Raw genomic sequence first — 15,745 nt, 5'->3', positions numbered from 1 at the left:
CATATGGATATAAATGTAAACATATCAACTAGTTCATAACAATATTAATTATATGTTACATATTTTACTATAATATATAATGATATATTAGAAAACGTTTCATTTATATATTAACATGAATATAAATTTCAGGTACAAATGACAGAGACTGAATACAACCTAACCCAACCATGCAAATTTGCTGTACAAAATTAAATGTATCTAAATAAAGTTCTGGAAACAATATTTTTACCCTCCAACGGTGCTGACACAGGAGACTCCCTCATTGACAACCCTTGCTTTATATTTCCTTCCACTGATTCGTAGCTTCTTTTCAAACTGATTTCATGAGCTGTTCTTGGACTCCTTGTCCCTTCTCGGGCATTCTTAATATCTGCAGAACATAGAAATAAGAATTGCTCAGACAGGGCCCAAGGCCTATTCTATAGTAAATCAGTTATCTTAGTTTCATAGTCTATCTTATAAAAATAATAATATAAAAACCAGTCGATGACCTATGGCCCAGTACTTTGTAGATGATATTTATGAAATTTTCATTAATTCAAATTTATTTGAGTGCCAGGCATAAATAAGATAGGCTTGCAGATAAGGTTAACATATTAAGTCCCTTCCTTCATGAAACTTACCCAATCGTGGCAGATACAAATAAAGCGCGAGACAATTGCTCTAGAGCATAGTCAGTACTATGAAAAGAGAGGCATAGTGTACTAGGAGAATGCTGGAAGGGAAACCTAACACATCAAAGGCTCCGATAAGGCTGCCTATGAGAAGCCATGGGTAAGCTGAGAACTGAAGGATGAGGAGGAGATGCTTATGTCAGAGGTAAGGGAGGAAGAGGTGGTACAGGCCAAGGGAATGTGAGCACACAGACGTCACAGTGAGGCAGAGTGTGGAACATTCGAAGAACTTAAGCTGGGTGCGTGGTCAGTTTGCACGGAGCTGAAGGAAGAGTGTACGGGCAGGCAGTGCAAGGGAGCAAAGGGAAAAGTGGGACGGGAACAGTCTGGGAGAGAAGCTGGCATCAGATGGTGGTGGGGGGATTGAGCCAAGGTAAGGGGCTTACACTGATCTTAAAGCAATGCAGAGTCAAGCAGGAAGCAATGGGATATTGCTGAAAGGGGTTCTGACTAAAGGTGGGGAGATCAGGAGCAGCTGCTGAGTCACCCCAATGGAAGACGATGGTGGCAGTGGGGAACACCAGAAATGGAAATATTCCAGAGCATTCAGAAAAAAGAACAGAAACAACTTAGTGACTGACTGGATGTGGAAAGGGAACAACAAAGTGATGAGGATGACATCTACATATCTGGCTTAGGCAATGCACATTAATTTTTTCCTCTAGAAGCAAAATGTAAATTAGCATATGCCAGAAATGTTAAAACAAGAAAGGAGGAAGGAAATCAGAAAAAGTTACCATGTGTTCTGCATCAGGCACTCTGTGCTCACATATCTTACATCTTTGTATTCCAAGAGAGATAAAACATGACTAATGACTACTCAGATCATAGAAACAGTTGCTAATGGGAACTCAAATCTAGTCCCTCACTTGTTTTTTTTTTTTTTTTAACCATAACTGAGTCATTCTTGTAACATTAATGAGAAAATATAACCTGAGAATACAGCTAAAGAAAATGCTTATATACAGATATTAAAATAATTTAAGAATTTCAATTCAAAACTCTTTCCAGGTTTATCAGATTATTATCTACTGTCTAATTCTTTTTTTTTTTTAACTAATTCTTAATGTATGAAATAGGAATGCCTTTAAAATAAAAATGATTCTACTAAAGTTAAAAACTCTCTTCTTAGGCTAACTCAACTAGCCACAGTTGATGTTAGCTACCACTATAGAACCATGTACTATGGGCTCTACACTGTTTATCATTTTTCAGTGCCTCCCTCCACCCAGCAAGTATGTGGGGAAGCAGAGCCTCTGTTTCCAGTCTCACATCACCATACTGGCTTCAGAGTACAGACATCATACTCACTATCGTAGGATAAGATGTGTCCACTTTTGCCTTCATAAATAACATGACCTTTTGATGCAGCTTCCTCTCTGCCTTTCTCAGGACTGCTCTCTTCAATAGGCATTCTAGAAATGGATCCCTTTACCAACGCCTCAGTTGGTATGCCAGCCTGTGACAGAGCTGGGGTACCCTGCCATCAAATCAAACACAAATACTCAGGTTTAGAGGAAACGGGAGATGCTCAGAAAACTTAACCTACCACACTGGGAGTCTGATCCATCCATATCTTTCTAAAGAAGAAAGGACAGAGACATGAGAGGAAACCAGACATTAAGGTTTTATAAGTATAAAGAAATACTGTACCTTTGTCTTAGAACCCTGTCCCACAAAACTTAAAATGCTGACAGGTATAAGAATCAAATTAGCTTTCTTCCCCTCCTTGAAATCAAACCTCTTAACTCTCAAGAAAAAAAAAATCTTAAGAGGCCAAAAATCATGTAAGTATAGTAAGTTTTTTTCAAAACATCTAATAAAAATGAGGTGATAAATTAAGTTTTAAATTTAGAATACTGCAACCTTCTCTCACATTGTGATAAGAGGAAAAAACAACCTGAAGTTCCCAAACTGTCTGCTGCGTTCAAGTGGAGGCAGGAAAGGCAAAACTCAGAAGTCTCCATCCTGTGCTATGGATTCAGTTTAGGTCACATCCTCTGCGTCTTCACCATCATTACTTAGTCCTCTTTGGGGTTGCCTAGGGCCACGGTTCTTTCTGACCCCTCTTTGAAGCAGTAAACTCTTCCTTCCAGAAAAATCATTCATGGAAACTCAGGTGTTAGAACACTTAGTAAAAGTGAGCTGCTGGGTTGATATGAGCGTGGTAGGCCCAGACCAGCCCACTCACACATTTGGCATCCCCAAAACTCTAGTGAGGAGGACGATATGAAAACACACGCGTAGAACAGGAAGAATGACAACAAAACATTTACTTGTCCAGCTGTTCAATGAGCTTGGTAGTAAACATCGGGAAATCTACAACACCTGCTTCAGAAGTGCTCAATTCACGTGGACAGACTGGTTTGAAAATAGAGAAAAATCCAGCCTCACTTCATCCAGTTCATTCTGTCTTCCTACCCACAGCCTGGTTACTGGAGTGAGAATGAACAGGAAGAGATAATATGCATATGGCATTTATTTCTCTACTGTCTCTACTATTAATGTGTTTGCTTATTCTGAAAATTAATTTCAGGATGTATACCTTGGTCGGATATAGAAGGAGAGATGTGAAGAGTTCACATGTAACTTTCTAGATCACTACATTGTATACTCTATAAACTGCATCTTGTTAAAATAAAGACTCCGACTCAATAGGTCTGAAGTGGGAACTAAAATTTCTACATGAATTAACAAGCTCCCAAGCAAAGCTGATACTCTAGGACACAGACTACACTTGATCAATGAGGTCCTAGGGTGGGGTTCTCAAGTGGGCATATGGCAGAGTCACTAGAGGGCCCTGCTCCCACAGATGAGACTTCCGGAAATCTGAGGTGGGGCCTGATCGTTTACATGCCAAATTTTGCCAGTCTGGGAACCATACTTTAATCATGGGCCTACGGAATGTGAACAAAAGACTAGGAAGAAGAATAAAACCGGACACTTGTAACTGGTTCAATGCACACACAGGATTCTGTTTACAATGATTTCTCAAGACAGAATTTTTTGTTCCCAGATGTACATAATGAAGAGACTATGGACTGTTACATTTCAAACTGAAATTAACATCTAAAGGAGGAAAAGAAAGACCTTTCTCTTAATCAAAACTGGCAATGCAGTTAGCTTCAAATTGGAAGAAGATACTTGACTTCTGGTACTTCTGTCAACATCACCCATATCTCCCAGCATCGCAGGAGATTCCAGCAAGGTGGCTTACGTGCCAGGATTGCAGACCTTCTTTTTCACAAAGGGCAAAAGAGAGCAGATAATTTATAATGATTTTCTTCTCCATTTCTATTTAAGCTGAAACCACATGGTAAAAGCTTTGCCAGGAAGACAGTAAAAGCTACATCAATCAGAACTTGTTTCTTCTGCCAATCTGCAAATCACTGACCTTTTCAAATAACCCACAGAACAGATAATACAGCTGGTGGTTAAAATGATCATATTAATGTCTTTCTGCAGAGAGTTTGGGGATCTGGGCTTATTACCACTGAGACCCAGTCCCGTAATCCAGAACAACGAGCAACTCGATCACAGAACTATACTGCTGGAGTTCTTGAGACCTGACTTACCGTTTTCTCATTAGCTACTGTCCAGTATATCAGGAATGCTCAAAACTAACCTGAGTGATAGAGCCCCGGAGGGACGGGATGCCTTCCATGGAAATTTTGCTGGTTGGTGTTCCCCGAGTTATACTTCCTTCTTGGATGGCTCCTGTGGTACCTGAATATAACCAAAATGATTAGCAAATTACACCTTCTAGCACTGCAAAAAAACAAAAATCAGCCCCTACTTGGAAGCGGGGTAAGAGAAGAAAACAGCAATACAAAAAGAATAGCTGTATTTTACTGAAATGCACTTTTAAAATAATACTGCAATTATTGAAAAGGACTGCTGAAATGTGGAACTTCAAGGTTTTAAATTATTTTTATAGAAAGTAAAAACTTAGAATATAAAGGTTCTAACTTAAAAACCAAACATTAAAACATATCAATGACTTACTTTAATACATTTATTGGGAACAAAAGTTTAATATTTCTGCCAAACAGCATATTTTACCTCTGACCACTCCTTCGTGTTGTGCCCTGACCAATAAACCTTCAGGCTGTGAGTTTTGGCTTCGGGGGGAAAATTCTTCCTGCTTGATGTAGGGCACAGTAGCTATGGACCAAAGCAAGAGAAACAGGAAGAGATCAAGTGCTAAAAAACCAACCTTGATGCTGCAAGTACAGGAACATTCTGAATATTTACTCACTGACCTGATTTGGCAGATTCCTGTTGCCGCGGCAGTCCTAGAGAGATGGAGCCCACTGAGGGCTTAGCTGCTTCTTGAGTGTAGGAAGGCTGATTATGAGAAGTCAGATAAGTGCCAGGTGTTCCCTAAAAATAATTTTAAAAGACTAAAATAGCATTGTCTTATCACAAGGTCAATAATAAATTTAACATTCTCTGTTTATAAAAGTTTACACACTCACTGTCCCAAATTAAGAACAAGTATCTGCAAAGCAAGAAAATCCTTATCATAGATTGCTTACATTAAAAATACTTTTAAAGGGAGCAAGTTATGTCTTCTGAAATCACCACAAGTTTCATGTAACTAATATTTATTGTTAACGAATTACATAAATAAAGCACTTAACAGTACACTCAAAATGTAATAAGCTACTATTAACAATATTTATTCCTCTTAAATTGCTATAGGATAGTGATATTGGTGAAAATAGCAGAATAAGGACTTCTTAAAACTCTCCTCCATAAAGGCAATCAGAAAACCACCAAAAATTGTAGAATCAACTTTTTAATTTCGAAATTAGCCCAAGGCTTGTAGAAATCTGGGCACATTTGTTCAAGAAAACTAGCAAAATCTAGGTAAGAATAGTGAGCTTTATGGCATTTGAACTTGCTCTACTTCCTCTCCCATGTATTTCCCCATCAAGTTCAGCAGTAGCCTTGAAAATCAATAGCCTTCAATCATGGTAAAAACCATCAGTCTAGCAGCCACAGGAGGGGAATGAAGAGGGTTGGAGCTTCCTAAAAGCCTCATTCTCAGATAACTGTCATTATTTGACTTGTCTGGTGGCTCTCTGGGAAACTCATTTGCGAGGCTGTCTTTATTTGATCTGTGGTGGGGAAGAAGATGCATGCTTATCAAAAACAATCAGCATCTGGAGCGCCTGGGTGGCTCAGTGGTTGAGCATCTGCCTTTGGCTCAGGGCATGATCCCGGGGCCCTGTGATCAAGTCCCACATCGGTCTCTCCGCAGGGAGCCTGCTTCTCCCTCTGCTTATGTCTCTGTCTTTCTCTGTGTATCTCTACTGAATAAATAAATATAATCTTAAAAGAACAAAACAAAACAAAGCAAAAACAATCAGCGTCAAATGACTTCACTTCTTCACTATCTGAGGCAGTAGATAACCACGAAGGCAAACAACAGGATAACCAAAAACCTTAAAAGGAAACGTTAAGAAATGAGATGTGCAAAGAGGGTTTGAAAAGTTCCAAAACGTGCTAGGAATCTAGAAGGCCATGTGCATGTGCAAGGCTATGCAGATGCCCAAGAAAGACATGAGAAGGCCGTAAGTTCTCAACTCTGGCTGACCTTAAAGCTCTGTGAAAGCAGGAAGTGAAGACTAAGGCAGAGTTGCCAGTTGCCTGGCTGAATGTTGAAGGTGTACCCAGCACACACAGAGAGCCACTCAGGAAAGACTGGGACATTTAGGCATTCCAAGCACTGGAGTCTATCAAGCCTTAGCTGACCAGGAGGTGAAGCAAAGAGACTTCAGTGACCATACACGTCACAAGAATACAGACTTCACAGAGTTAGTTCAGAAAAGTCACAAAGCAAGTATCAACAAAAATAAAAGCAACAATAGCAAACCCTAGGGAGAGAGGAGAATGATTTCCACAGTTGGCACATTACATAAAATGTCATTTTTTAAACAAAAATTACAAGAAACAAGAAAGCATGACCCACACACATAGGGAAAAAAATGCAATGAATAAAAACTGTCCCTGGGCTGTCGACTTGCCAGAAAAAGACTGTTATATCATTAATCAGCTATTGCAAATACGTTCAAAGAACGACAGGGAATCATGTCTAAAGAATTAAAGGAAAAGGGATCCCTGGGTGGCGCAGCGGTTTGGCGCCTGCCTTTGGCCCAGGGCGCGATCCTGGAGACCCGGGATCGAATCCCACATCAGGCTCCCGGTGCATGGAGCCTGCTTCTCCCTCTGCCTGTGTCTCTGCCTCTCTCTCTCTCTCTCTCTGTGACTATCATAAAAAAATAAAAAATAAAAAATAAAAAAAAATAAAAAAAAATAAAAAAATAAAGGAAGAGGAAGACATTTAAAAAAAAAAAAGAATTAAAGGAAAGTATGAAAATGATGTCTCCTCATACAAAGAATATCAACAAAAAGAAATCATAAAAAAGAACTGTACAGGAATTCTGAAGTTGCAAAGTACAAAAACTGGAGAAAAATACAGACCCTCAGCAAACAAAAAATATAAGGAAACATCTTCAATCTGATGAAAGGTACCTATGAAAAGGCTATAGTTAACATATCTACCAGTGAAATACTGAATGTCTCCCTCCTAAAATGGGCAACAAGGAAAGCATATCCTTTTCACCACTTCCTCTAAACATTCTACTATGGCGTGTCTGGGTGGCTCAGTCAGTTAAGCATCTGACTTTTTTTTTTTTTTTAAGATTTTATTTATTCATGAGAGGCACAGAAAGAGAGAGGCAGAGGGAGAAGCAGGCTCCATGCAGGGAGCCTGATGTGGGACTTGATCCCAGAACCCCAGGATCATGCCCTGAGCCAAAGGCAGATGCTCAACCGCTGAGCCACCCAGGTGTCCCAAGCATCTGACTCTTGATTTCAGCTCAGGTCATGATCTCAGGGATGTGAGATCGAGCCCCATACAGGGTTCCTCAGTCCCCTCATTCAGTGGAAAGCCTACTTAAAATTTGCTCTCTCCCTCTCCCCCCAACCTTGGTCTCTCAAATAAATAAATAAATAAATCTTAAAAAAAAACAAAAAAACAAAACCTAAACGTTCTACACAACCCAGTTTGATAAAATAAGAAAAAGAAAGACTAGAAAGGAAGAAGTAATATTATCTTGATTTGCAGATGACATGCTCACATAGAAAATCCTAAGAAATCTACTCTTCCTCAAAACAAATAAACAAACCAACACCTCAAAATAAATAAGAAGCAAATAAGTGAATGTTGCAGGAGACAAAGTGAATATTAAAAAATCAACTTTTTAAAATATACCTATAGGAACTGGATATTGAAATTTTAAAAAATAATACTTATTAAAATACAAAATACATTACAAATAATCATATTAACTGAAAATAAATCTAACAAAACCTCTACAGTGAAAACTATGAAAGATTTTAAAGACCTAAATAAATGGAAATATGTTTCATGGATTAGAAGACTCAACATTCTCAAGATCTACTTTTCTATCCCAAAAATAATCCAGAGATTTAAAATAATCCTTTACCATAATCCCAGAATTTTTGTTAGAAACTGACATTTATAATTTATACGGACGTGCCAAAGTCATAGAAGAGCCAAAGCAATCTTAAAAAATAAAAGCCCTTACAAGACTTATACCACATGATTCCAAGACTTACCATAAAGCTACAATAATCACAATTGTGGTGCTGATAAAAGTATGGGCAAGTATGTCAACTGAACAGAACAGAGTCCAGAAATAGACCAAACACAGAGTCAAATCATTTTTGACAAAGGCCCTAAAGCGATCAAATAAGAAAAGACTTTTTAACCAGTGTTATTGGAACTACAAACCCAGAAGGATAAATTAATCCTGATCCTGACCTCACCTCACGTTGCACACAAAAATTAATTTCATGTGGATCACAGACTTAAAATATAAAAGCCCAAAATATAAAGCTTTCAGAAGAAAACACAGTATCTCCACAACCCTAAAGCAAAGATTTCTTAAAGAAAAAAACCTAATCATATGAGGAAAAAAAATTATATATGGACTTCATCAAAACTTAAAATTTCTGCTCATCAAAAAACGTTATAATAAAACATACAAGCCACAAAAGAGAAAATATTTTAAAATATATAAGAGACCTTACATCCATAATATATAAAGTACTTCTATAATCTACTAACCAAAAATACCAATAAAAACAGGTAATAAGATAGTCACTTCACAATCAGACATATAAATGACAAGTATACAAAAAAATGTTCAACATCATTTGCTGCCAGGGAAACACAAACTAAAGCCACAATGAAATATTACATACCCAGTAATAGGACTAAAATAAAAAAGACTGCGAAGAGCAAATGAAGCAACATGAAGGCTTACACACTGCTGGTAGCAGTGTAAAACTAGACCCACTCTGGAAAATTATAAAGTAAAACATATATCGAGCAATTCCACTCTCAGGGGATTGACGACACAATAGAAATGAAAACACAGGTCTACAAAGAGTCAGTACAAGAATGTTCTTATCAGCTTTATTCACCACAGCCAAAAACTACAAATAGCTCAGGCTTCCAATAACGAGAAAATGGATAAACAAACCAGTATATATGTTCATACAACAGAGTATTATTCAACAATAAAAAAAAAAAAAAACCCTACTGATCACACAAAACCCTGGATGAATCCTTAAAGCCATTATGTTAAGTTAAAGAAGACAGATATAGAGAAGTACACACTGTGTGAGTCCATTTATATAAAGTTCTAGAAAAAGCAAAACTACTCTGCATAATAGGAAGCAAAAACAGTGGTTGCTTCAGGCAGAAGGGGCTGAGAAAACATCTAGAAGTGAAGAAATTGTTCTATAACTTGACAGGACTGTGGTGACTGCTGGTCAGGCACATTAGTCAAAACTTTTCAACCATTAGGATAAGACCACTTTAAAAAATATGTATGTGTGTGTATACATATATGTAGTGTGTAGTGTGTATTTATATATATAGTATATATGTGTATATACATATATATAGTACTACACCAGGAAGAAAAGATATGAACTGGCTGAAAGAATGAAGTGGGGCTTACCAATCATCTACAATTTAGTATTTAGAGCCTTTATAATAGTCAACACATATTTAGCACTTGAAAAGATTCATCTTTCATCTACACTACACTAACCCTCAGGGCACAGCAATGCCTTTGGTAAGTTAAACCAGACGATGCGGGATCCCTGGGTGGCGCAGCGGTTTGGCGCTTGCCTTTGGCCCAGGGCGCGATCCTGGAGTCCGGGATCGAATCCCACGTCAGGCTCCCGGTGCATGGAGCCTGCTTCTCCCTCTGCCTATGTCTCTGCCTCTCTCTCTCTCTCTCTCTCTTTCTCTCTCTCTCTCTCTATGACTACATAAATAAATAATAAAAAAAAAAATTTAAAAAAAAAAAAAAAACAGACGATGCATCATGGCCACTCACTTTGGGCACCTAACTCACACAAACTTCCTATGCGTGGCATGGAGTATGAGGACTGCTGTATTTTCTGGTCATTGTCTCTTCACATACAGACAGATTTTTATTTATTAAGACTCGGGTAATTAGTGACAAAAAGGGAAAACTTTTACCAAAGCAATACTCAATAAAAATTTCCTGGGAAGGGAAGGCATTTTACCTGTGAGATGGAGCCTCCCAGGATAAAAGATGGTTTTTCTGAAGCCACTGTAGTTTTGGATGATGGGATGAGAGGAGGAGGTGGCCTGGTGGGTCGAGTCGTCGGAAGCCGAACTGCTTCAGGGAGATTAGTTATCACTTGATGTGGAGCAGGCTGCAGGACTTTTAAAGGGAAGAAAAAAATGATTTAAAATAGTCAATTTCATAGTTTGCAACACTCTGTCTCAGTCATTCCTGAATTTTTAAATCACACACTGAATTTCAAGTGCAAGATGAGGCTGAGGATAAACATTTCTATTTTAAATTTCTCTTTCACTTGAATTAAATCTATATACAAACTCAGGTCACACATGATATTTGTGAGGTTGAAATATTCAACTCCCTGTCAAACCAGAGCTCTCAAGCTGATGTTCATTTCAAACTACTTCTGCTTAGCATAGACAAATGACAATCTTTAGTAATCTTTCCTCTCTCTCCATCACTCTTTGGACCTGCTTCTTAGGAGCAGCTGATACTATAACTATGGACAACGTACAGACATGACCAACAGCCAGTTGTACGTCCTCTTTCCATCCTGCAGAATTTGAGAAACATTTACTGATTCTGGCTCTCACAGACTTGAATTTCTTGAGACCGGAGAGGGAATCTAAAGATATTTACATAGTATATGGACTCTTAAAAGAAAAGCCAGTAAATGTCACAGTATAAATGTAGAAACACAAATTTCCCAGAGGCCCAGTAAACCTCAACTGTATACAACTAACATATGGGATGTAGAGAAACAAGAAAATAATTTTGAAACAGGGAGAACATGTCCTGGAAAGGCAGCTCATTCACGAGATCAAACCACCCATGTCTAGCACCTGTAGGTAGATGGCCAGCAGCCACAGCACAGAGGAACAATATTTACCTGGCGGGACACTATAGCGGGCTGCACTCATATCAGGCTGTGGAGCGGCTTTACTGACTTCTCTCGGAGAGAGCCTACACGGTGATGCTGACCTTGCTGCGGTATTGTGCATCTGTGCTTCCTGTTCTAGAGCACGTTTGACCTCAGCATAAGGCATATAGGCGACTGATTTTCCTATGAAAGTTAAAGTTATCAAAATAAGGGAAGAACCCCAAATTAAAATAGTAAGTGTGAAAGGACCAAGCCCACACCATCCAGGGGCAGATCCAACTATATACTAATATTAAAATCTAAAATTCCTGGGGGAAATCCACCCACAGAGAGGTTTAAAAACCCTCTAAAACTAATCTTCTGTGTATGCACCATACCTAATAAAACCCTCAAAAATAAAATTATGAGTTTTCCCTTTAAAGGACAAAGAACTTGTTTTCTTCCTCTTAGGAAGACCAAGTGTTTTCACATGCAGTAAAGATCACAACAGGCAAACATCAGATTATCCAGCCATTTGGTGAATTCAAGGCTTGCTTGAATTAGTCATATCTCTGAGAATTTCAACTCTTATATACTCAGCCTATTGAAACCCACCACTTAATATTCGAGAAATAAACATAATTAAGAAATGGAAGAACCCTTTCTTAGAAGATGCAGATCAAATTAATCCAAAAAAACCTATATAAGCATACAAATCTATGGATTTTATTACAATAATGCTAATAAAAATTACTCCATATAATTTACCTCCACATAAAGTATAAAAAAAACTTAAGCATTTAAAGGGTGTATCAGATATGCAGTCACATTAAGACCTAAAACTACACAGAATTGGGACGCCTGGGTGGTACAGCGATCTAGCGCGTGCCTTTTGCCCAGGGGCATGATCCTGGAGTTCTGGGATGGAGTCCCACATCAGACTCCATGCAGGGAGCCTGCTTCTCCTCTGCCTCTGTCTCTTTCTCTTTCTCTCTCTCTCTCTGTGTCTCTCATGAATAAATAAAATCTTAAAAAAAAAAAAAACTACACAGAATTATGTTTATATTTTTCCATTTTAAAATAAAATTGATATTGTAATTTTGAAAAATCAGAAAAGCACAAAGAAGAAAGTGAAAATCATGTGTAACTCAAACCACTCAGGTATGGGCTACTTTAATGTCAGCTGGAACAAATTCCCATTCATTTTATTATTCTTTTGCTTACCTAGTCTGATCCATTTATTCTTCCAGATAAATCTAAATTTATTTATTTATTTTATTTTTTAATTTTTTAGATTTTATTCATTTATTCAAGAGAGAGAGAGAGAGAGAGAGAGAGAGGGGCAGAGACACAGGCAGAGGGAGAAGCAGGCTCCATGCAAGGAGCCCGACGTGGGACTCAATCCCGTGTCCAGGATCAGGCCCTGGGCTGAATGAAGGCGGCGCTAAACCGCTGAGCCACCTGGGCTGCCCCAATAAATCTAAATTTAAAATCCTTCTCCAAACAAAATGTCACTGGAATTGCATTAAGTTTATGAATACAGGAGACCTGACACTCTATAATAATGAACTTTCTAATTGAGGAATCTAGACTTTTTCATATAGGTCTTACTTATACATTCCTTGTCAAAAATTATTTGTAGGTATTTTACATTTTGGTGTTAGGAGAGGCATCTTTTTCATATATATTTCATATATATATTTTCATATACTTGTATACCTGATTATTGTAGATCTATAGGAAAGAAAGATGTGGGATTTCTGTATATCATTTATTTTCCTGAGAAACTTAATGAACTTTCCTTTTTGTTCTAATAACTTTTCAGTTGATTCTTATAGGCTTTCTAGGTGGATAATCTTATCCTGTGAACAATGATTTGTCTTCTCTCTTCAAATAGCTACATCTATTTTTGTTTCTTTTTTTCTTTAATGTACTACAGTAAGTAGTAGTTGGCACCTGATAGTTCCTATCCCAAGAGAAGGTCTCTAGCATTTCACTATTAAATGGAAGGCTTGTAACTGGTTTCTTTTTTTTTTTTTTTTTGGTAACTGGTTTCAAATAGTTTCATTAGCACAAGGCATAAAGAGTTCTCTGGCTTACTATTTTTAAAAACCAGAAAAATTCTAGTAATACCAGTAAATATTAAGTATGTAGTCTGTGCAAAGCACTGTGAATTACATGAATTATCTCACTGAGCCCTGATGACCAATGAGATTATTAACACCATTTCACAGATGAGGAAACTGAACCTCCAAAAATCACACCAGACTGCCCAGTCAATGTCATGCTACCAGCAGCATAAGCCTGACTCTGAGTTCAAAACTACAAAGTCAATTATGCCTCCCTGAAGCACTGGGGGTTGACTTTCGGATGCCTCTGGGGTATCCATCAAGATGATGGTTCTCTTCCCTTCTTAGACATATTAATATAATGAATTGGATTAACTGCCCCAGTGCTGTGCAGATTTATAAAATAAACCAACTTCAAAAGAAAATCATGCCTTCCTTTCTGGAGAATTTAACATGGTAAATTATGATTATAAATTCTATGTGATTGTTTCACCATTCCCAGTAAGTTTCTAATAATGTGGAAACTATCTTGTCATAGTATTAAAGAAAAGCGGGGGGGGGGGGGGGGGGGGGGCAGAAATTTAGATGGTTCTAAATACGGATGAATATTCAAATCATCATATACTCAAAGCTGAAAAAATAAAGCAATAAACAAAATAAACAAGATTCAGTTGCAGAGAAGCATTAACTTTTCATTCAACTGAGCTGATTCTGTTAAACCTGCACTGCAATTCTAATAACTCTCTCTACATGTGTATGTTTTGAGTGCCCTCCCTCCAAGAAAAAAAGGCTTCACAAGAAAGTAGGGGTTAACTTGTGTAAATGCTCCTGGAAAGTGAAAACAATTGTTCTTTCAGGGTTTTCCAAAGTTTTTCTACAGAAAGAAAAGGGCACACTTACAATAATTGTGTTTACTCACTACACTAAGATGAATACTCAGAGACAGACAACGGGTGCTGCCTGTTACTTTCTAAATGAGACCATGAAGGGATAAGTCAAAATCAGGGTCCTAATTCAAGTAAACTCTACCAGTTTGGTGAGGGTTTACAGGCAAATCCACACTATCACTGTATTTAACATTCTATAAACTATTCTATGATGTTGCATTGAACACATCATTCTGGATATACAAGCAATTTAAACGCAAGTGTATGATTATGTGAGGGAGATATGTAAGTATAAGGGAAATTATCCTTCACACTGAACTATGGATAGTTATAAATTCAGGAGAGTCTTCGGCATTTCGTTAAATAACTACACAAACATACTAGATGCGCTAAAACAAAACCTAACCTTGATATAAAGTGTAATCAACCACCCTAGTGTCTAGACTCACCTTGAACCAAACTGATGTCATATTATAAACACCTCAGTATTGTGTTAATAAAAAATATAATTACAGGATGGTTTTAAGATCACTGCATTATGATTAAAAATTAGATAACACTCTGATCTAAACCAAATGGATTAATGTGAGTGACCAGAGAAATGCAGTTCATTGTTTAAAGTCTCAGAATTTGGGCTCTAGCCTGATTCAGTGTCTCCAGCTTCCAAATACAACCAATTTGTAAAGTCAATCAAGAAAAGATACTGAGGTCTTAAAATAACCATATGACATGCACATTACAATGATCGAGATATAATTAACCAGATAATGTTCAGCTTCAGCACGAATTTGGCAAATACCATCTGAATGTCATTTTTTCTAGGCTCTAATTCTTCCTCCAATATTTATTCTAAATCATTTACGCAAGGAATACATTGATAGACTTTTAAATTACTCTATAATTCATCATTCTCATCATGACAAATTTTCTCATAATTGGATTGCTCAAAAGACAAGCACTTCTGCTAAGTCCATTTATACTCCATTTAATTCATTCCTTCAACATGTAATTACTAGTACATACTGCATCAACTACTGAGTTACTGAATGAGGATTCTCCATGTACAATGTACTAAAAGCCACCAAATCACCAAGATTTTTACCTTCCCTCAAGAAATACTCATTTAGCACTTATTATGCACCCAGCCTTACTGGGTATAACCACTCTGGTCCACATTTTTACTAGCATAAGATTTATACTTAAAACACCAGCAATCTTACATTTAAAACTCTAACATAAAAGGTTCAGTGTGCCATATAATGACTAATAACTCACTACTGGTGTGACTGGTGGGGACGGGGTCAAGATCCATTAAGTACCACAGATCTTATTTTATACTAAATAGCCCTTGAAATGTATGGCATTCTACAGCTAATTGCTCTTACTTATCTATGTAAGGTACTTGAATCATTACCAGAAAACCTAAACCACAGTAACAAAGACCTTAATAGTCTTATATTCTAAGCATATCATAGCATGTAGCTGGTAGGTCAGCTATCAATCAGAACACATGTGCCATTTCCTAACCATGCCAGAAGAATTTATTACAACTTAGAAATCACTCCTTCCCCTGCCACCCTTATTTTTAAAGAAA

The 15,745-nt window shown here is 37.5% G+C and overlaps 1 protein-coding gene across 15 annotated transcripts in view; it reads right to left on the bottom strand.

Moving 5' to 3' along the window:
- NCOR1 (nuclear receptor corepressor 1) overlaps nt 1-15,745 on the bottom strand; it is a 154,858-nt gene that overhangs the window by 29,090 nt on the left and 110,023 nt on the right. For 11 of the 15 annotated variants that reach the window (XM_041770168.1, XM_041770178.1, XM_041770170.1 and 8 more), the window contains 7 exons: nt 11,226-11,399; nt 10,317-10,477; nt 4,940-5,060; nt 4,740-4,841; nt 4,303-4,403; nt 1,989-2,157; nt 233-373 (listed from right to left, as the gene is read on the bottom strand). In XM_041770168.1, coding sequence (XP_041626102.1) covers nt 233-373; nt 1,989-2,157; nt 4,303-4,403; nt 4,740-4,841; nt 4,940-5,060; nt 10,317-10,477; nt 11,226-11,399 — 969 coding nt within the window. The remainder of the gene's footprint in view (nt 1-232; nt 374-1,988; nt 2,158-4,302; nt 4,404-4,739; nt 4,842-4,939; nt 5,061-10,316; nt 10,478-11,225; nt 11,400-15,745) is intronic. The other 4 variants (XM_041770177.1, XM_041770179.1, XM_041770182.1 and 1 more) reach the window with 1 other exon arrangement.

Source organism: Vulpes lagopus, chromosome 10 (assembly GCF_018345385.1).
Source record: "Vulpes lagopus strain Blue_001 chromosome 10, ASM1834538v1, whole genome shotgun sequence".
In the NCBI taxonomy this organism is placed as follows: Eukaryota; Metazoa; Chordata; class Mammalia; order Carnivora; family Canidae; genus Vulpes; species Vulpes lagopus.
The sequence above is the reverse complement of the archived record's forward strand: the minus strand, read 5'-3'. Positions and strand labels throughout refer to the sequence as shown.